The sequence below is a fragment of the Zeus faber genome (assembly GCF_960531495.2).
Source record: "Zeus faber genome assembly, chromosome: 7".
Taxonomy (NCBI): Eukaryota; Metazoa; Chordata; class Actinopteri; order Zeiformes; family Zeidae; genus Zeus; species Zeus faber.
Genome location: NC_137203.1, coordinates 9,401,760 through 9,424,673, shown reverse-complemented (window position 1 = coordinate 9,424,673; position 22,914 = coordinate 9,401,760). Strand labels below are relative to the sequence as shown.

The 22,914-nt window shown below is 43.0% G+C and overlaps 1 protein-coding gene across 1 annotated transcript; it reads left to right on the top strand.

The window, feature by feature from the left end:
* The first annotated feature begins 1,482 nt into the window (after positions 1-1,482).
* On the top strand, positions 1,483-22,295 carry itga2.2 (integrin, alpha 2 (CD49B, alpha 2 subunit of VLA-2 receptor), tandem duplicate 2). Its single transcript, XM_080003157.1, has 30 exons — positions 1,483-1,571; positions 3,285-3,408; positions 4,094-4,203; positions 4,312-4,403; positions 4,538-4,652; positions 4,823-4,950; positions 5,047-5,195; positions 5,522-5,672; positions 6,076-6,241; positions 6,487-6,560; positions 6,686-6,824; positions 7,472-7,617; positions 8,187-8,330; positions 8,757-8,960; positions 9,548-9,678; positions 9,795-9,958; positions 10,102-10,253; positions 10,838-10,948; positions 11,396-11,481; positions 13,094-13,235; positions 13,823-13,915; positions 14,021-14,097; positions 14,201-14,284; positions 14,705-14,807; positions 14,934-15,044; positions 15,232-15,342; positions 16,001-16,111; positions 16,269-16,358; positions 16,484-16,600; positions 21,948-22,295. The coding sequence occupies exons 1-30, from the start codon at positions 1,526-1,528 to the stop codon at positions 22,035-22,037; spliced, it is 3,561 nt and encodes a 1,186-aa protein (XP_079859283.1). The 5' UTR covers positions 1,483-1,525; the 3' UTR covers positions 22,038-22,295.
* The last annotated feature ends 619 nt before the right edge of the window (positions 22,296-22,914 follow it).

Below are 22,914 nucleotides of genomic sequence, written 5' to 3'. Positions count from 1 at the left end.
TATGCATCAGCCACTGTTGTCACCAGACGAGCCTTTGGTGGTGGTGGTGTTACAGTGTGGGCAGGTTTCTCTAGTCAATGCAGAACTGCCCTACACTTTGTGAATGGTACAGTGACAAGCCCATACTACCTGAATAACATCATTAATCCAGTCATTGTGCCCCTGCATGAACAACACAGGCCTCATTTCATCTTCATGGACGACAATGCTCCAGCTCATGGAGGTGGCATCATTAGGGAACGGCTGCTGGAGACTGGGGCACCTCAAATGGAGTGGCCTGCACTTTCTCCAGACCTGAATCCCATAGAAAACCTATGGGATCAGCTGAGTCACCGTGTAGAGGCTCGTCACTCTGTACCCCAGAACCTCAATGACCTGAGGGCCGCCCTTCAAGAAGAGTGGGGGGCCAGGCCTCAGCAGACAATTAGTCGACTTGTGAACAGCATGAGACGTCGTTGTCAAGCTGTAATTGATGCTCAAGGGCACATGACAAGTTATTGAGACATTGACATTTTTGGTTGTGGTAAACCCACCACTGTTGGCTTTTGTTTCAATCAATTCTTTGAGATGAGGAAATCACCATTGCACGCTTCTACTTAAATGCCTACTTTCACGATATAATATCACTGTAGCGTGAACTTTTAACATTTTCCCTAAATGTCACCCGAAAGCCAAATATCCCTAACTTTTTGTGAGTAGTGTATATTGTGAGATTTCAGTTAACAAGCCATCAATCATTTGGTTCCACATCTGTGACAATGAGGAATGATTGCCTGAGCCTCAAAGGTTCCATGTCCATTCTGATCCTTTATGTGGTGCCAAATAGCAGGGCAGCCGCTCCCTTTTTGGCAATCTCAGATGGGATGGCTTCCAGTCAATGATTAGTCTGAGCAAACAAAATGGAGACGAGAATTATTTCTTCTAGTATGAAAACGTGTGTCATTTAATTGCACGTAGCCTCATCCTAAACAGACAAAAATGCCTTAATTTACTTTTTATTTTTGGGTGAACGCTGTTTTTTTTTGTTTTTTTTTTGTTTGTTTTTTCCCCCGTCGCGTTTTCCCCTTCACACTTTTATTTTAATTTGGCTGTGTTTTCACGACGTTCTCGGTTCATTAAATGCTGAAACGATACTGTCGAAACAGTCAAATGATATACAATTTTATATAAGAGCAATTTACTATATATATATATATATATTTTTTTTTTCTCTTTTGGGGATGGGGTGTTGGGGAAAAGTGACTTTATTTTTATTGTTTTCCATTTTTAAATATCAGAGTTATGGCGGCAGTTGTTGATGATTAAAAACAATAACAATATGGGACCGTACTTCCTTCCAGCGAAAAAAGCGCACTTAACCTCCCCGCGGACCAGGGACGCGCTCCGGAACAACGCGGGTGTTTGTAGACGCGCCGTGACGTCGTTGGGCCACCCCCCCCTATACGCCGCCGCTAAAAGGCTGCAGAAGTTTGACAAGTGTCACGTTAAACACCCTACTCGTCCGGACGAGTGACTCAAGGTGAAGATGGAGCTCACAACCGCGACTTTCCTCCTTACCCTGCTGCTCACGAGTGAGTACGAATCGAAATGAAAGATACAACCAAAGGTGCTGTGGATGCTTTTCTGTGTGTGTGTGTGTGTGTGTGGTGTGTGTGTGTGTGTGTGGGTTTATATATGTCACGGTTTCTAGTGATAGTCTTTTTTTTATATATATATATATATATATATTTATTATCATTAATTGATTAAGTGCGTTCCAGGAACATTACAGTGAATAATGTAACAACGTGTGTTGACTTTATAGTTTGGTTTTATACCAAGCTGTGTCCTCCGCACCAGGGGTTCCCAAACTGTTTCATGCCGTGAACCACCCACCTGTGGAGGTACATTGGTTCCAGGTCCGGGCGAACAATTTGAGCAGCGAAAATTTAAGCAATACTTTGTCATTACCATGTCAAAAAAAAGTGAGATAATTTACATTTCTCTATTACATTTGTCGATACTCAATTTTACCAGGTGCGCCCTCCACAGGAACTGCATCGCGGGTGCATGCATTTTCTTCAAATATTTTTTTACATTTTAATGGAAAAAAAACCCTTAAAAATAAAAGTTGGACATCCACTGCTCCACACCATACTGTAGATTTCCTTCTCGTGGATTGAACAAGGCCCTTTGTTTAGTCAGACATTAAGGCTTTATTGGCAGGTCAAATGGGAACTGAGATAGGCTGTGGGTGTTGCTCTGTGGGTGTTGATGGTTACCTTACAGCATCTTTAAAGTGTTTCAGTAAATGTACTTATGTGTTTTCAATTAGTAACTTTGATAGTTTAGTATGTGTACATTGTGAAATGCTCTTAGAAAGCCAAGCATGTATAGCAGGGGCTTGCAGAAACTCGCAAGCAGTCAAAGTGCCAATTTCAGGCGCCATTCTGACTATTATGCACACCAGGTACTATGCATGGGCGTGGCAAAGGGTCTTTCTATCAAAGGTCCTCCAAAGTACTTTGCCTGCTCGCATTCCTTTCACTGTGGATTTCAGGCTGCACTTTGCAGCTGAGCGCCGCATGCACGGGCCTGTTGATAACACAGTGAGGGTGAAGCAAAGGAGCAGTGAATTCCATGTCCCGAGGGTGTGTGTCTGGCCCTCTCAGAGTCACTTTTGCATCGTGTCCGACGAGGCATGGCAGAAAAAAAGGGCTACTGCTGTGTCCTTCTATCTGTTTTCGGGTTGTTGTGTAGGCTGCCCTTGTGGTTCATACCGACATGTTTGGGTGATTCAGAGATCTGATTCAGATTCTGCAGAAAGATCCCCCTGGCTCAAAGGGGAAGTAAGGGCAGGTTGAAACGTCCAGAGGTTGAATCCTGCACCTCCCCCTAAGATCTTCCATGAGGTGGAATCAAGACTCATGATAATTGTAAAATGACATCAACTTTTCTTGCTGTGTTTATTTCTTTTGACATATGATGATCAAGATTTAACTTGTTATGACATTTAGATGTTGATTCATTTAAACAGGATTCGATGGGGCTTCTCTCAGAAGGGTTAATAAATAATTTTTCCGCTAAGCTTTTGTGTACTATAGAGCTAAAGTTTGTTACTATTCGTTATTAAAATATATTTTTTTATGTGTTTTTTGATGATCTATTGTCCATGGATTAGCCCATGTAAATTGAATTTCCATTACAACTGCTTCAAATCATTTTGTAGTCACTGGGTGCAGGTATATACAATAAACCATTGTCTATAATAATAAAGTAATATAATATATTGTCTCTTTCTTCAGTTGACAGGATTTCCTACTCGCAGTCGTTCAATGTCGGCACCGTAGATGCCAAGATTTTTAGTGGACCGACTACGGAAGAGTTTGGCTACACTGTCCAGCAAATGACAAATCATCAAGGCAAATGGTATGAATGAATTATTAAATGTTCCATGATGTCTTTACGTGATGCCAGTGGGAGGTGTTATCTAGAGTTGTCCTTGGATCTGATCGTAGACTCCGAGGACTTGAGCGTAGTTTTCACCACAGTCGTCAATGTCCCGTCAAAGCGGCAGGGAATGGGCAGTTGACGAAGGGAGTTAAATGGAGTGGCTTAATAGAGTTCATGTCTTAAAAAAGACATGAACTCTATTTAGCCGTTATAAGAAAAGCAAAGTACACATACCTTGTACAAAAGTTCAGCGGAAAAGTACAGCAAAACATAGACATATAAAATTCTTATAACAACGGTATAATGCGGTGGCATCGCCTCTGTTGTTTGTATCTGGAGTTGCAAAATACCAATTCCCGTTTGCTTTATCACTGTGAATGAATGACATGCTTCATCGGTCCCTTCCTGTTTGAGTCACTCAAAATAAGTTACCGGTTACTTACTCAGCAACATTTATTACTCTTTCTTCTGCTCATGGCCACATAATATAATACAGCATATGTCAAGCCATTAGCGGTGATTCAATGATATCATTGGTTCAAATGTTGCCTTGTATACATTTCTATGTGATACTAGGTTGTTCCTTTAGAAAACCCAAATCTCTATAAAAATGACATGATAAAAATACAGTGTCGAGTAGATGTGGTTGCTCTCCCTACAGGCTCTTGGTTGGTGCTCCTTGGAGTGGGTTCAGTCAAAACAGGAAAGGGGACATTTACAAGTGTCCTGTCTCAGGGTCTAAAAGCAGCTGCGACAGGCTCAATCTTCAGGGTGAGGGCACAACGGTTTCTGACCCCCTCGACGAAACATTACACCTCCTCAAAATGTCTTTCGGCGACTCACCTCCCCTTAAAACATTTTTTTTTTTTTTTTTTGCAGATTCTGTTAGTATTCCCCATGTGAGAAACATCGATACAAACATGAGTCTGGGTTTGACTCTTACCCGGATGCCCGCGATCAATGGTCTGATGGTAAGTACCACCTCCGCGTGCGCGGCTGAGAAAGCAGGGGCGCGCGGAGCGTCTTGTTTTCGTTTCGATCAAATACCATAAGATCTTCGCAAGAGCCCTGAGTGTCGTCGCTCTCCCGCGGTGATCTGGTGCAGATGTGCGGCCCGCTGTGGGCTCAGCGGTGTGGCAGCCAGGACTTCTACCCGGGAGTGTGCGCGGAGATCAGCCCGCTCTTCAGACCGCAGCCCGCCTTCTCCCCCGCCGTACAGGGTAAGACGGCTCCGTTTTGGTGGCCAATAATCGCAACGACACCCCGCCTGCTGATGAAACAAGTGAACCAAAACAAAATATGAATATCTTGCTGGTGTTTTTAAAGTGTTGGGATGTGTAAACTCACATTCTGGAGTTGTAACCTCCCCGGTGCACGGTCTCTATTGTAGCTTGTGGAGGTCCGATGGACGTTGTGATTGTTTTGGATGGTTCCAACAGCATTCATCCGTGGCAACCCATGAATGATTTCCTCATGAATCTTATACCTTCCCTTGACATCGGCCCTCAGAGCACTCAGGTAGCATTCACTCATGTAGGTTATAGATATGTGGTTTGTCATAGATAGATATATGTCATGAAAATCATCACAATCTTGCACTTGTGTTCATTCCAGGTCAGCGTCATTCAATATGGGGCTGACCCCCGATTTGAATTCAGACTGAATGACTATAAAACCAAAGAGGAAGTGCTCCGGGCAGCCTCGATTATCCAACAGAAGCATGGTACATATACCAACACTTTTGAGGCCATCAGATACACAAGGTGGGTTGATAATGCGTGTAAATAATGTGTGTAAACAACTGAGAGTAAAAGTGCCTGCCTCTGTTTTTCCATTTTTCATTGTGTTTTTATTGTGTTTTTATTTTGGGTTGTTTTTTTTTCTGAAGAGACATAGACAAGAGGTTAACTGGCAAACACTGCTCCGTGCTCTCTGTTCACTTGCACACACACTCACAGGATGCATGTGGCCCGCCACGATTGCTGCACATTTTTTCCGCAAATGTCCTCACACTCATAATAATGCTTATGAAGTAGCGAGCCAAGAAACAAATGTAAACATGAAGCGAGTAATTTGCGTCCCTTCTCAGTCAGGAGGCCTTCCATCCAAATAACGGCGCTCGTTCGGGCGCGGTCAAGGTGATGGTGGTGGTCACCGACGGGGAGTCCCACGATGCGGATAAGAGGGAGGAGGTCCTTGCAGAGTGCGATAGACAAGGCATTACCCGTTTTGGCATCGCTGTAAGTCATAATCTGTAAAAGCAATCAACCTAATTGAAGTTTTTTTTTTATTGTTAAGCCTCTTGGGACATTCAAACCTATAGGGTTAAATGTTTCACACTTCTGCCCCATATTTGCCCTATGTCACAAATGGTTAAAGAAATGAATGGTTCAGAGGTGATTTATTTATTTTTCGCCACTCGAGCTCAGCTTGTATCGCTAACAAGAACAATGAGGAGGCAGGGGCCACTTGGACCTGAAAAGAAAAGTACTGTTTGCTTTTTGAATACCCAAACTCAACATTCGATTTTGCGTCGATCCCTGATTATTCAATGTTTTGAAACCCTATGCTGATTATAAGAGATTGCCGTCGACTGCAGTTATAACTGACTCCTATTATTGTAACTTTTTTTTTTGCTGGTAGGTCCTCGGTTACTACAACACCAACAACCAAGACCCCGAAAAACTCATTGCTGAAATTAAGTCTATTGCCAGTTTACCGACGGATAAGTTCTACTTCGACGTGTCTGACACGGCCGCCCTCTCCACAATTGCTGGAACTTTGGGAAACCGCATCTTCAACATAGAGGGTATGTAATATCTCCATTGCCATCGATATACGTATGTTATGAATGTGACCCTGACGTTGCGTGGCACAGCACCAAGGTCATGTCGCAACAAGTCTCTTATTGTAAACCCCAAGAGGGAACTTCATGAAAGATGCAGCGGCATCCAGGCCTCTTTCCAAATGTTAGGCTCTCGTATACCGCTTGAAACCGGCTCGGTGGTTTTCCCGTACGCTTCTACCGTGACGGTGTCGTTTTGTCCCACAAAGGCACCGGTAAAGGCGACAACTTCAAGATGGAGATGTCCCAGGTGGGATTCAGCGCTCACTACTCCAGAAAGCAGGTACGGGCGTCCGTCGTGAATACGATTCTTCCATGCATCCTATATGATACAGTGCTCTTTTAGTCTTGAAATGTCTAAACCTACGGGTTCAAGGTCTTTCCTCATTATGACATTTCTTGCTGTAGGATGTGATGTTGATGGGGGCGGTTGGAGCGTACGGCTGGAGCGGAACTGTCGTCCACAAGACACAATCCAAAGTAGACATTCTCCCTTTTTCCGCCTTCGAAGGGACCCTGCAAGATCGAAATCATAGCTCATTACTGGGTACAGACTGCAGTTCTTGTTTAAAAAAAAAAAAAAAAGAAACACTGAATTGAGGGCATTGTCCGAAGTATTCTCCCATTCTGGAATGTATTTTCCAAACTGTAGAGTTCTACCACTAAATACTGTACAGCTGAAGATTAGTTTCTTGGTTGAAATGGGATTGATATACTAGAAGATCAACGGATCATTATCGTGAGCTTTGAAGACGCATAGTATGTACATGCATCTATTCCAAAAGTCTCAGATTTGGCTGTAAATCAAATAATCTTCAGCTGAAACATCTCCAGCTGTGAGACTCCGTGTGCTGAATGTTTTGCAACTGGTACCGACCCGGCTTTAATCTAAATTGACAGGCTTACTGGGGCTTAAGCACCTGAGGCCTGACATAGGGTAAAAGCCAAAAAAGACCCGTGAACCAATTGTTCTCCAAAGGATTAACCGCCAGTATACAGCTCCTGCGACCAAAAACACTCGCTGTAATTGCACAAAGTACTACATACAGGGCCATGTAGGCCGTGCCTTTATTTAACCCATTTTTGAGAAAGTTGCAATGTCAGTAATAATGTTTCGCCGGTCGGCGGTGGCGGGTGACGCAGGTGGGACGTGTGCATGGAGTGGAAACCTTCTCCTCTGTCAAACTCCTCCAGGTTACTCGGTGACCACGCTGAGCGACGGCTCCGGGGAGTACTTTGTGGCCGGCGCGCCGCGCTCAAACCACTCCGGACAAGTGATCGTTTACACCGTGGGCGGCCCGAAGAAAGCCACCATCGTGGACACGGAGAGAGGGAAACAGGTAGCGGTGGCGACCCCGGTGGTGCGCTGCGCAGGCTGAGGGGATGCCGCGCTGACGCTAGGCGGCCCCGGAAACTTGCTGGTCTGTTGACTCTTTGGAATGTGCTGCCGTGACACTTTGCATTGGACCCTTTCGAGGGGACCGATGAGAGCAGTGCTCGTTAGGTAATCTCTGGACGCGCTGTCTGAATTTGAGGCTGCGAAGGGGGGAATTTTCTTTCGTCTGAATTGGACGTGTTCGATTCCTACAAGTTTGGGAGTGGGGGCGGGGTTTCACAGTCCCTGCTCAGTTGATGCAGGGCGATTTGTGAGGATTGGACCGGCCTTATTTTTACATTTTTTGGGACGTAGAGAGGAAGTGAAAGCACAAATCTACTTCAGCACCCTCCCCTGCACGCTCTGTGCCGATTTCAACCAATAGGTGGCGCTGATTCAAGCTCACTGTCTCGAATGGTGATTTGAACCAGGATTTATGTGCTTCAGAATTCTTTTATTTCAGTTCACAGCTCAAAAAAACCACGTCCTACTGTGCGGTACCGCTCTAAAGCCACTTTAATCTTTGTCTCCCAGATTGGGTCCTACTTTGGGAGTGTCCTGTGCCCCCTGGATGTGGACATGGACGGGGTTTCGGACCTCCTGCTGGTCGGCGCACCCATGTTCATGAGCGAGCTGAAAAGGGAGCAGGGCATGGTCTACGTCTTCTCCGTCACAAAAGTGAGCACTGGAACCCAGCCGCCGTTGCGACGATTCCTGACGTTTATTAATAAGCGTCCCGTCACCCTCAAAATCCCCCGTTAATAACGTGATGATTCAGCGACAGGACGTTGAAGGCGGAAACAGGGCGATCACGTAATGTGGAATTTTATCATGTCTTTTTTTTTGTTTACATCAAAAATGGCGGCACGGATAGTTGGTTGTCAAAGCCAGAGTATTCTCTTCATCTTTCTCTCTCATTTCAATTTGTTTAAATTCAGTGAAGCTTTAGATGCTTTGCGATTGTGATGAAAAACACACAAAGCCAAAGCATAAATATAACAAGGTCAACGGTACGACAGTATCAAATGAATAAACGGATCCATACATTGTGATGATACATAGTACGCTGGGGCTCTCTCTCTTCCCCGCCCTCTCTGTCCAAAGGGGATACTGAATGAGCAGGAGTCGCTCAGCGGTCCAAATTCGACGGAGAACGCCCGTTTTGGGATGGCCATCTCTGCCGTCCGCGACCTGGACCTGGACGGCTACGGTGACGTGGTGGTTGGCGCTCCGCTGGAGGACGAGGGGAGGGGTGTGCTCTACGTCTACAATGGCTTGAAGAAGAGCTTGCGCACAGACTTCTCGCAGGTAAGAAGCAAGGTATTGTGTCTAAATGGTGGTTGAAAAAAAAAAAAAGCTAAGTAAACTCCAATTTTGACTCTCAGCTCTAACTGAAATGAGTCTCCTCGTGTTTTTGATGATGATATGCGATAGGTGCAGTGCACAAGCAAGTCCGTGAAACAAACAGAGGAACCAGGCATATGAACTATACCGATAACGTACTGTATACCAGTGAATAAACTATTACTGATTGGTCCTTTAGGCAAAATGAAAACTGTATGATCAGTTTTTGAGGTTAAATTAAAGTGGTTAAAAAAATATTATAAACTAGTCTGAAAAGGAGTTGTACCATCACAGTGGGGCTTATGTATCATATAGGAAACAATATTAAATGACTCATTGTAAATGTTTGTAAATAATCACGAATATTTCCTAAAGCTCAAGAAAATATTAACAGTTATAATCAAGCGTGTGACTTAATACATTTTTGGCTCCGACATTATGTTTGTGATATAATTAGCAAATTTGATTGATATTAAAAAAATAAATAAAAATAAAATAAAATTATGATGATTTTTTTTTGTTTGTTTTGTTTGTTTTTTTTTCTCCCATAGAGAATCTTTGGCTCTAAACTTGACCCAAAGTTGCAGTATTTTGGAAGGTCCCTCGATAGTTATGTAGATCTGAATGATGACACCATCCCCGACATCACAGTCGGGGCACATGGGAAAGTGGTCCAGCTCTGGTGAGTGCAGCCGTGCCATCGTTTCATCCCATTTCAAGGTGTCAGTACACGACAGTGATGTGAAACGGTAACTTGTTGTATACTCTATTATTTATATTTCTTTGTTGGTTTTTCAGGTCCCGAGGTCTAGCTTCAGTCACAGCGAAAGCGTCTTTCACCCCGGATAAGATCAACATTCTGAGCAAGCCGTGTGTGGTGAGTGGACGGAAGGTTTCGTGCTTCGCCACCCGGCTCTGCTTCAGCGCCGTGTTCAGGCCCAGGACCCCCATCGGTCCCATTGGTAAATCCAATTCCAGCTTCATCTTAACTTGAATATTTTCGGGTCCTCCTGTTACCTGGAATATAGTTTTCTCTAGTGTCCTAACTGTGTGTGTGTGTGTGTGTGTGTGTGTGTGTGTACCATATGTTGTGTACTTGTCTTAGATTTGTCGTTCAACTTGACTCTGGACGCTGATTTGCAGTTTACACGAGCAAGCTCTCGAGGGATCTTCAGTTCAAATAATGATCGCCTCCTCCCTGGAGCTGTCCGTGTACTAACAAGACCTGTGTGTCAGGAGTACAAAGTCTATATTCAGGTATATTGTTGATATTAATATCATAGAGACATAGACTTAGATAGATTATAATTATAGATTGACATAGAGTGATTAGATTGACATTGAGATATTATTATTTTAATTATTTTTTAATATTATAATTATTATTATTATCATAGAGACATAGAGTTAGAAAGATTATTATTATAAATTGATAGAGTGATTAGATTGACATTGAGATATTATTGTTATTATTATTATTATTTTCATAGATACACAGACTTAGATAAAATATTATAGATTGACATAGAGTGATTAGATTGACATAGAGATTATTATTATTATTATTATTATTATTATTATTATTATTATTATTATTATTATTATTATTATTATTATTATTATTATTATTATTATCATAGAGACATAAGAGACATAGAGAAATAATGTACAGCAAAGCAAGATCTGGGAAAGATGGCGGACGGTACAATCTTAAAAATCCCAAATGAATACATAGCCGTGCAGTGCTTATGGGATGCACTCAACAGGAATCAGATATTCTATCTGATTATCTTTTAAAATTATGTTTTGGTTTGTCAATCTGTGGCCTCTCTCTCCGACAGGAGACGCTGAACTTTGTCGACCCCGTCAGTCTGAGGGTCGACATTGGCCTCCGCGTCGGAGATTCGAACCCCGTCCTTGATAAGTTCTCGCCCAGCGCGTGGGAGTTCTTTGTAAGTTCGTCATGCAGCGTATGTCTTTATCTGGTTTACTCAGCATCAGTCATCGACTATCAAAATAGTTCTACTAAAAGCGATAAACAGTAAAGATCCTGAGTGTGTTGGTTAATTTGTTGTGGCCTGTTCAGTCTATAAAACAACAGGAAATCTTTGCCGGTTGTTTAAAAAAAAAAAAAAAAAAAGCTTTACACCTTGTTATTTGTCCTGTCTGTTAAAATTACAGTGTGCGTTGACATAATTACTAGCGTCACAGACTATAGGCTCAGGCTAGAATCTACGCCTCTATTTTTTACCTTACCTACTGGAGCAATGTTTAAAGAAGATACCGTAACAAGCCTCAGATAAGAGTAAACTTTATCGGTAAACTACAAGCGCTTTGGGATAACGGGACGTGAAAACGTCTTTTTGCTCTTAAAATGTCCCCTTACTTCATCGCTGTAGGTCCCCTTTTCAAAAGACTGCGGCTCTGATGACCAGTGTGTGAGCGATCTGGTGCTGAGCGTGGAAAAAGGAGCCGAGGTGCCCAGGTGAGTCGCGCCGCCTCACGGGGGCGGGAGACCCGTTACTCTTCTAAAAATAACAAAAAAAACCCCCCGAAACCACAAAGAACAGCTATGTTTCAGAAAATATCCAGTCAAGGCCGTGTCTTTGTCCCTGCGAGTGACTCAAAGGCGGCATCCTGGTGATGTAGGGATATGAGGTTGTAAAAGGAATTTCCACGGCAACCCTCTTGTTAGTCATGACAGATAATGACTGTAACAGCTGCTGCGGCTTTTTTCTTTCTCTTTTTAGAGCCGTGTTGTTGTTGTGTGGCAGTGTTCATTGACATATTCCCACAGTACACTTTAAAAATAAAGGGATAGGACAATAATTATTTTGATACAATTGCATTCATACAGACATTATTTTGCCCAATATGTCATTACGTCTGATGTTTCCAATTATGCTACACCCGGGGCCGTTTCTAGCTTTTTGGGGGCCCTGTACAAAATTTTGTTTGGGGGTCCCTATTTTGTAGTGGGGGGGGGGGGGGATTCAAACCCTCAAGGGTGGTCCGGGGGCATGCATTCAACATTTTAAATCAAGCATCTCAAGTTCACTCCAGCATTTGAAACCTATAGAAAATGATAATAGATGGGAAACACTCAGGCTCTCAGTGTGCGGCTCTCAGGAAACTCCTGAAAACTTACAGGATTATCCGAATCCCATACTGTACATCTCCCAAATGCGTATAAATTAGACATTTTCCCTAAAATGTTTATTTTAAATGTTAGGAACACATTTTTTTAAGGGATCAAAATGAAGGCAAACATTGTAACTGTTAAATACATAAACATATAAAAATATCCCCTCCCCACCCCTAAAAAAACAATAAATAAAATAAATTAGGCCATTGCACAGAATAAGAGGCTATAATGGCAGCTTGGGGGCCCCCTGGTGGCCCCTATGCAGCCACATAGGGCGCATAAAGAAACGCCCGTTGCTACTGGCTAATCCCAGACAAAGCCTGGCGACTGTTACGACATTTGCTATTTTAATTTAATTTTATTGGGTTGAATGTGAAGACTGGATGGCTGCTCGGTTCAGGCTCACAGCTCATTAAATGGGTGGAACTGTCTGTGCTTGTGAGGCTGCAATTCAACCATTAATGGTGTGCTCCGAAAATGAAATAAAAAGTTTGATACCCCAGCACAATGGGTCATTTATTATTATTTATTATTGTTTTTGTTTTTTTAAATCATTATTATTATTATTATTATTATTATTATTATTATTATTATTATAACAGTGTCTGCTTGTTAGTGTAGTGTAATGCCAAATGTACAGTGGAGTTGGTTGCCATGCCAACCAATCAGCTGGAAATCAAAACAAAACTACGAGCTTTACCATAGATGTTTTATAGTCTGTAAATAAGGCTTGTTGTTGGACTAGTGGTTTGTTCGGCTTTGGGCGCTGGTACTGTAGATCCCACATATGTCCTTTGTTTTTAATTCACATTTCATGTGAAAGGAACCGTTCAGACTTTATTATTAAGGAACGGTTGTGTGTCATTGAATACATTTGGGGAATTACAAATTAATTTCCAGGACTGGCTGCTACTCAATCACCGCGCCCGGTCTATGTGTTTAACTGTTGCAGTTCGGGTCCCATCCCGGTCGGCTACAACAACCGAGGAGTCTCGTTTGAGGTCACGGTGAGGAACAAAAAGGAGAACGCCTACAACACTCAGGTGTCGGCCACGTTCTCTGGCAACCTCTTCTACGCCTCCATCACCGCTCCTGTGAGTTCTGAGACGGGCCATTTAAGAACAAATTCTGTTTTGTGTTCACATGGCGGTATATTGGATATAACTGTTTTGGATGTAACTGTGTGATGTAACAAAAGTGTGAAAATAACTTAATAATTTACTGGCATAGATACGCAACACCGAACAATTGAAGAAACAGAATGTCGAATTTTGAGACTGCATAGTATTTGATAAATTAGTAAAAAAGTATTTTTATACTCTGGTACTTTTTATTGTCTGGTATTGCGTTGGAAGACGTGGACACGGCTCTCTGGTTGAAAGCCTTCCAATGCAGGAAGTGATGTTGCCTTCACGGGGACCCAGAGAACTGTACTTTGTGTCGGAATAGACGCTGCGTTCACGGGCACACGAAAACTGTACTTTGTGTCGGTAACCCCCTCCTCCCCCGGATTGGCTCAGATTTTCCTTCATATCCTTTTTTTTTTGCCAGTATGGACATGAAATAGGTCTTAAATTCCATTCATAATGGCCTTATAAGGGTCTTAAAAGATCTTAAATTTTACTTGTTGAGACCGGCGGAAACCCTTATTGAGTAAATATCTTTACTTTTGTATTCATAGAGCGATGATACCTTGGTGAAATGCACGTCTACAAAGCAAACACGCTTGGTTGCTTGCCAGGTGGGATACCCTGCTTTAAACAAAGACCAAGAGGTAAGACAAGAAAATATTATTTTTTATTCACGTTTTATAAAATTGTGAGATTCTACGGACAAATAATCCCAGTTGCTCCAATACAAAGCTTAATATTCCCCACAGGTTAAATTCAGGATCAATTTTGACTTCAATCTCAATCAATTGGAAAAGCAAGCGAAAGTCATCTTTGAAGCGAAAAGGTACCTTGTACTAAGATTTTGAATATTATTTAAGATGTCCAGTAATGACCTATCAACGTCTGTGGGTCGTGGATTTTTAATAATGGTTTGTAATGATTTACAGTGACAGCAAAGAAGACAGACCCGCCGACAACAAAGTGGACATATCACTCCCTCTTCAGTATAATGCAGGGGTCATTTTATCCATGTAAGTGCAGACAATGTCAGGTCCCAGACCAGGGCTTCCCAAAAAACATTTGATGGCAAGGGCCTCTTACCAGACGGGGCCTTGACTGAGAGAGAAAAAGTACAAATCTCCCGATAAACTTTTACTAAACAGTGTAAATCAAATCTGTACAAATGTAGTAAAAAAAACAATATAAAAGATAATACTTTGGTTGTGGACCCACTCCAATTCCTTCACAGACTGTTAGGGAGCGGCAGATACTGGTTTGGGAACACTTGTTCTAGCCCGCTACCTGATGGCAAGCCAAACATTCCTCAACAATTTTTATTTTTTTTCCCCCCACAAGGTTTAACCGTGACAATAACTCATGTGTGGCGGATTTAGCTTGATGACAAAGGTATTTTCAGCCCAAATCTCTTCCTCTTCCTGTGTTTTTCCCAGGAAGTCCAACATCTACTTCTATGTGGTCGGAGAAGCCCATGCGGTGGTAACAAAGGTGAAAACTCCAGATGACATTGGCCCAGAGTTTAACTTCTCCCTGAAGGTTCGGTGAATTAATCGGCTATCAAAAAGATCCTAATAATATATTTCGGTACATTTTACGATTTATTTTCTGCAATATACTAAGTTTAAAATGCGTCTTAACTAACTTATTTTTATGCCTGTATAGATTTCCACAGATAATTTCCCCGTCAGCCTCCTGTACCTGACTGTGGCTTTACCCATGACCACCAAAGCTGGCAATCCACTGCTTTACGTGACTCGCTTCAGCGCGGACATGGTGAGTAGTGAAATATAAATAATTACCTTCACTTTGCCATTTGAGCAATTAACCAAGTCCGACAGTAGCTCCAATGACGGCTGAATGACATTTATCATTCATTAATTAATGTTATTTAATAAATTCTTCCAAACCCGGCATCTAGCAGAGTTTGTGTTATTAGTGAGTGCATGTTGACCCCCTGCAGGGTGGATCCATGAGCTGTGATGCCAGGAACCTGGTCGACCCACTGAACATCGGCGTGAAGAGTCACGACGCTTCTTTCTCTAAAGAGAGCCTCAGAGGGATGAAGAAACTGGTCAGTCGCTTAGTTTGTGAAACGTATTTGACATATGCGTGCTGTATATACCGTGTGCTCTGAATTGCCATTGTTGCTACGGCTGTCACGGTCATGAAATGTACGTTTACAATTAATTGCCAGACAAATAATGTATTCTTTGTTTATTTCGTGCCACTATCATAGTATAACGTTTTAACTAAGGGACGATGAGCAGCCAGACCTTTACGTTGCAATAATGACCCCCTGGCTGCACATCCTTACACTTATTACATGGCTTCTTACTAAATAAAAAAAAAATACATTGACACAGAATATTGATTTGAAATGATTTTATAACTAGTATGCCTAGTTGAAGAGCTTCCTCTTAGAAAAGCATTTAATAGCAACATATCAAACAATTTGCCTTACAAAAAGAAAACTTGTTTTGTGACGCATATGCAATCTTGAGGTCCCCTTTCTCTGTTTTATAACTAACCTATTTATTGTTGTTCATGTTAAATTGGACATTTACATTAATCATGGAATGAGCTGAATGGGACGTCTTGGATTTTGATATGGATGTGCGATATCAGGCGATTCTGTAAGGTGACGGCTCTAATTATATTTCATGTAACTGCTGCATTGAACATTTTAGCTCAGATTTTGCCGAATTCCTTTTTTTTCTGGATTTCCACAGGACTGTGATAGTGCAAACTGCAAGTATGTGAAATGCATCATCAAGGACGCGCTAAAGAGCGACTACTATGTGAACGTCACGACGAGGATCTGGAGCGGCACCTTTGCTTCTGTAAGTATCTTCAGCACTAAACTGATTTGCAAATTCATTGATAATTACCTAATAAATTTGGTTGATGTGAAAACTAGGACATCTGTGTTGTCGGGTTTTATCCCTATTTTCAGTATTCTGATTGCTGTTATGAAATGCATTGTGTTATTTGACGCAGGCGACTTACCAGATAATTGAGCTGACCTCCAGTGCCGAGATCAAGAGCTCCCAGCCCGATCTCCTCACCATCAGCCACAATAAGTTACCGGTATGAGCAACATCACGGCGTTTTAAATAGAGAGGGTGGTTCAAAAAGAGGGCTTAACACCTCTTCCCTGTTTGGGTAATCTCTCTCCCTCTTCCTCTTCCTCTCTTTCCGCTCTACCCCTCCAGGTGGTGGTAACGATCAGTAAACCCGGAGAGACGGCTGACGTTCCGGTCGGGGTGATAGTGGGAAGCGCCATCGGCGGGCTGCTGCTCTTGGCCTTGGCTGTTGGACTTCTGTGGAAGGTGAACACCCTCACATTGTTTTCAGAGGGGGGGAATAAATATTAACTTGTTCAGGCATTATTTCAAATGTCTGTGACGGGCAGATCTGCCCTCCTAAAACAAGCTAGAAATCATGAGACCAAACCACTAATCTGCAAAATTATTATCGACTTTGAACTGTATGCAGTCTTGAGGTCCCCTTTATCAATTTTATGAGCAGCGTTTTCATGACATATTGCCACAGTACAATGCATGTACATGTAATGTGCACTGTCAGACATACTAAGTACTTCTGTGTGTGTGTGTGTGTGTGTGTGTGTGTGTGTGTGTGTGTGTGTGTGTGTGTGTGTGTGTGCGTGCGCGTGTGCGACCCCACCACCTCCGAAAAAACCTGCGAGCAACGAGTGTGTAGTATAGGCAATTGTTTCCTTTCGTGGCACTACTTTTGTTTCAAATACATTTTGGTCGGCGTAGAGTTAGGATGATCACAGGTTTTTTTCGGCTAGATGGGCCCCAGGAAGAGGCTGGGCCCCAGAAAGCTTTCCCATTTTCCTCAGGCTTGGTCTGGGACTCATTTTGATGATTGAGGGACAAAGCAAATATTAATCTAATTGGAAGCTACTATATATATATATATATATATATATATATATAAAATCATGATTCATACTGAGTTTTGTTTCATGTGGAAATACGGTTGAATTGATGATAATGGATACATAGATTATGACTGCATTCTGTTTTGAATCCCATGCATTTCTTCACATATATAAAGTCACATCATTATCACCTTACTCTGGGTAACAGCTAAGGCAATTCTAAGAGGTAGTGTTATTTCATTCTCCACTCACAACAAAAAGAAAGGACAAGAATGCCAAAATAAACTCTAACAACAATTAAAAGACTTGCACTCCCAACAAGCCCACTCACCCACTGAGTAAATTCGTAATGACATCCGGACAATTACATCTCAACTTGATAATGTCACCCATCAAAAGACACAATTCCTCATGCAACAAACAAGACCGAATTATTTTGAATTCAATGAAAAATGTAATACATTTCTTGCCAATCAATTGAAACGCGATAAAGAAAAAACACTTATTACAGCCATCACAGATCGACAGGGTTGGATACCATATAGCCAGCAAGACATCAATAACATATTCAGAGACTTTTATAATAAGCTATATCACTCAGATAATGAATCAATTAATACCAAACATTAAGTCATTCCTCAATGATATCGACCTCCCTAAACTTTCCACAGAGCAGGCTACCACATTAGATCAACCACTTACTCTAGAAGAACTCAGGAAAGCTCTCCTTTCTATGCCCAACAATAAATCACCTGGATCAGATAGCCACCCAGTGGAATTCTATAAACACTTCTGGCCACTTATATCCCCATTATTTATGGGAATAGTTACAGAGATGAAGTCCACCTCCACCAGGCCTCTGCACATGAATACTGCTCTTATTTTGGTTTTGCTCAAACCCAATAAGGACACAACCCTCACCTCCAGTCATAGACCCATAACCCTAATCAATTGCGATTTAAAGATTATTGGTAAAACTCTAACCAACAGAATTGAAAAAGTAATTCCATTCATAATTCACCCAAAACAAACAGGCTTTGTCAAGGGCAGACACTCATCCAGCAATATGTGCCGTTTATTCAGTCTGATCAGCATATCTCAAAGAAACAACTCAAATACTGTTATTGCCTCTTTAGATGGTGAAAAAGCATTTGACAGAGTTAATTGGACATATCTCTTTTCAACACTCAACAAATTAGGCTTTTGGAGAGTCACTCATTCAATGGATCAGTATCCCGTACAACTCACCATCTGCTTCTGCCATCACCAGTGGTTACACTTCAGTGTTTCTCCAATGCGGCACAAGACAAGGATGTCCGCTCTCCCCTTTACTATTCGCCATCTTTATTGAACCCCTCACGGCGGCCATCCGTCAAAACAGTAATATCGTCGGCATACAAACAGGAAACTCTGTTCACAAAAGCAGTTTGTATGCAGACGATATTTTGTTCTATTTACGGAACCAAATATAATCCCTACCGAAAGTGTTCAATCTTATATATAAATTCTCAGCTATCTCAGACTATTCAAGAAACTGGGCTAAAACCACGGTCTAACCACTCAGTGGGGAGGACTGGGATGCCGTAACCCAGAAACTTCCCTCAACCATCACAACGGGCAACATTAGATACCTTGGTATTGATATCTCCACCAATCTGTCCGATTTGCTCAAATCCATTGAAGAAGACCTCATTCAATGGAACAACCTACCCTTCTCACTAATTGGTAGGATAGCAGCAGTGAAAATGAATATACTACCAAAAATAAACAATATATTTTTAATTACCCCGGCCAACCAACAGCACATTGGTTTAATACTCTAGACTCAATAATCAATACATTTTATTGGAAATACAAGAAACCGAGAATTAAACTAGCTACACTCCAGAGAAACAAAGACTGTGGAGGCCTAGCAGCCTCAAACTCCAGATACTACTATTACGCGAACCATCTTCAATTTATAATTAAATGGTTACAACCAGTGCGACAACTGGGCCATGGATGGCGAGACATTGAACAAACAGAACGTCAGGAGTTATGGATATCTGATCTCCCATTCCTTACTGAATCAAAAAGGAAACATAATTGCTTTAAAAACCCATTCAACGCAACGACTCTGTCAGTCTGGTGGATGTTCCTCAAATTCAGTGGTCACACTCTATCTCCAAACAAATTCGCCACAATCTGGCACAAGCCGGATTTTCTGGTTTAAAAACAGACCACTTATGTTCTGGTCTTGTAAACGACAAGGAATTACTCATCTGGAACACATTTTTGGAAACAATTTGCTTTTATCCTTCCCAACCTTGACCCAAAGGTAAAATATCGGTGGCCACAGCTTCCTTCAATTCCTCCAACTACAGCAGTCTCTAAAAGTTAAAATCAAATTCAGGGACAACATCCTCCAACCACCTCCGTTGATTGAACATCTTACTTATCGGTCATTTAAAAAAAATCCCTTTTTCCAGAATATACAAACCTTTATTAAAAACAGATGACACTTTATCTTTACCAACCATGGAATGGGAAAGAGACCTTGCCGCTTCCACTGCTATCAACCTGTGGAAGCTTATTTGCAACAAGACCTTTTCTATGACCCGCAACTCCAAAAGGCAACTCATCCAATATAAGATTCTGCACAGAGCTCATATCACCCAACACGAAATGTTCAAAATGGGTTTTGTGGACAAAGACGTTTGCTCTCACTGTTCCCTTAATACCAGAGATGGCTACTTTTATGCCATCTAGCTCTGGCCACCGATCCAAACATCCTGGACCAACATCACCAAGAAGCTACCAACCCTTCTGGGTCACAGCATTCCAGTCTCCCCGTCTGTATGTCTCCTCGGTGACCTCTCATTTTTAACCCTCAACAAATTTTGCTTAACAGTTGCCAGGAAAATAACATTACTCAATTGGAAAAACAGATAATCTCACCACATTCCAATGGTTACATTTATTAATAGAATACATCTCAATGGAAAAACTATTGGCAATATCCAAAAACAAGGTTGATTCATTTAATGAATTATGGGCTACTTTTATCACTGACATAACTCCATCCATTAATACTTGAGTCTTCCTAAGTCGGAGCAATGTCGTGGTGTTTTGGGGCATGTGGGGGTCCCTCCTGGTCTCATCGGGGCTCTGCGGTTGGGTGGGTGCCCGGCGGCTGTGGGATCGTCCGGAGTTTAGTCTTGGATCGTTGGGGGGGTGGGGGGGGCCGGGGCCCTCACAGGGGTGTTAGGGGGGCTGGGTGGTGGCGCCCACTCTTGTTCCTGGGTTGAGCTGGCCTGTCCCTGGGGGGTGGGGCGCTGTTCCTGGGGAGTGCCTGCGGCTGGCGTTCGTGTGTTGGTTTGAGCGGGTTTTGGGCTCGAGTTGGGGGTGGGGGGTGCGGGTTCGGGTCTTGGCCCCGTGGTCGGCGGGTCGGCGCGCCGCTGGGTTCGGCCGTGGTCGGGGTGGCCTGGCTTGCGTGTCCTTCTGTGTGCCGTGGGGGTGGCCCGTCGTGCCGGGGCTGGTTAGGCTTTCCGTCTGGCCTGAGCCCGGCCAGGGGTGCTCGGCGTGGGGCTAACCATGTGGCCTCCTTCGGTGGGGGGGCGGACTCCTGTGGTTGCACCGGGCTGCCTGGGTACCTGTCCTCTGGCTCTCTCGGTGCATGGGCTCTCGTCGCTGGGGTGGCAGGCTGTGGGTGGGTGGGACGTGTGCTGCCCTCTGTTTTGGGCTCCGCATGCTCAGGCGGTCGGGACCTGACCAGGGGTCTGATGGGGGCGCGGAACTGCCCGAAATGGAGAAGCCACATGGTGGCACCACTCTGCGCCCGTGGCTGGTCGCTGTAGGTTGGGTGCCTCCAGGTACGGGAGGTGGGCGTGCTGTGGCGGGGGCGGGTCTGGGGGCGGGTCCATGTGGCTGCTCCCCTGCCTGCTGCACCCTTGTCTTGGTCTGGTTGCGCTTTGCCTACCTCTCCCAGTGCCAAACTCCCACTCAGTTCATACACCACACAATAGGCCTAGGGCTTGCGGGATGGGTGGGGTTCAAGCTATGTGGGTTGGGATGTGGCCAGTGGCTGCGATCTTGCGTGTAACACTCCTGCCCCGACGTGCTCCTCGCCCATCCCGAAATTTTAAACACACTCATGTTAGAAGAAGTTACTAGAACACATGCACTCGCACAGAAATCCTACTCCGAACAACAGTCCACCAGACCAGGGTCTACGGGGCAGGAGGGGTATCTAGCCAAAACTATGACAGGAAGAGGCCACATGCCCAATTGCTGTTCCAGTTTTCCTGGACCTGATTAACTTTGTATTTCAATACATGTCGTCCGATGTTTATGTTTTCCGTGTAAATGTTGTTTGGTTCTGTGTTAAATTGTCTCACCCGTGGTGATTCTCCCCCCCTTGGAGTAGTGATCAGTTGTTTATAGACCGTATAACAGAAAACTCTGCTCCTGTCATCCTACAGGTTGTCCACAGGACAGAGTTATTGCAGCAGTTCTTGATGATTTTAGAATTAATAAAGAGAACTCCACTTGCAGACTAACTCTGTCCTAGATGCAATAGCATACAAATACTCTGTGTTGTATGCCTACCGTGCTGACAGCACAGGTTAAAAATAAATAAATAAATAAATAAATAAATAAATAAACCTCACATTATCTTGTTGTTAAAACTGCAAAAATAAATTTCCCAGTCTTTTTATCTTTTTACCTTTTTTTTTTTTTATCAATCAAAAATATATACCCGTATCTTAAAGTATCTGTTTACTTTCCAGTTTGGCTTTTTCAAACGAAAATACAAGCAGCTTCAGAGGGACGCGGGTGAAGAGATGGCGATGAACGGACCAGATGAGGACGACCTGTGAGCCCAAAAGAGAGCAAGACCATTCTGTGTATGAGTGACGACGTCAGGGAGCAGGAAGGAACTTCCTACAGGATTCTGCAATGTGGGATTGGATAAACGGCTCAATCACTGGAAACTGATCCCCATGGCCGCCCTGCAGACCTTGGTTTCTGGAGCAGAAACAGTTAAGGGCTTAGTTGTCCTGGAATGTATAAAGTTCAGTGGCTGTAATGCACTGCAGTTGAACTAATGCAGTTTTTTTTCCCAATTCCTCAAAAATTCCGGTAATATTTTTGTGTGTGTGTGTGTGTGGGGGGGGGGGGGGGGGGGGTGTATGGATATAACCACCATGGAGAGGGGGGAAAAAAAAAAGGTTAGTTCTAGCTTCACATTTTTTGGGTCTGGTTACTATTACGCTGAGATTACATCTATTGCTCTTATTTAAAATGTCATCTGTGGGGGACCGTATCTTAGCATTTCAGGTTTGAGGCACTTTTTTTAAAACTGAAATATTTCTCTTTATTTTATTTTTTTATTTTTTCACTGTTTTAACATGCGCACTTCCGTGATAGACAGGTCACTCACAGGGCGAAAGGATAAAAGAAGATAGAAGACTTTATTCATCCCCGGGGACCAATTCAGGTGATTCAGAAGTGTATTCGGTCACCCGTGTAAAAACTATGCAGCATCGCCAATAGTTTGCGATCCCTTTATAAAAAAAATACTTAATGAGCGAAATCCAAAGATCATTGTGCAAACTCAACTACAGTTACTCCTTTGCTGCCAAATAAGTGGTTATGTAGCCTAGAACCACTGTGTTATGTTTACAGAGTAGTTGTACTGTTTGCAGTGTAGCTGTACTGTTGTGATTTCGCCACCAGGTAGCAGCAGAGTATAGG

Coding starts and splice junctions, on each gene's coding strand:
- itga2.2 (XM_080003157.1), top strand. CDS start 1,526: ATGGAGCTCACAACCGCGACTTTCCTCCTTACCCTGCTGCTCACGA. Junction 4,951..5,046: donor TCGGCCCTCAGAGCACTCAG/GTAGCATTCACT, acceptor TGTTCATTCCAG/GTCAGCGTCATTCAATATGG. Junction 11,482..13,093: donor AAAGGAGCCGAGGTGCCCAG/GTGAGTCGCGCC, acceptor TAACTGTTGCAG/TTCGGGTCCCATCCCGGTCG.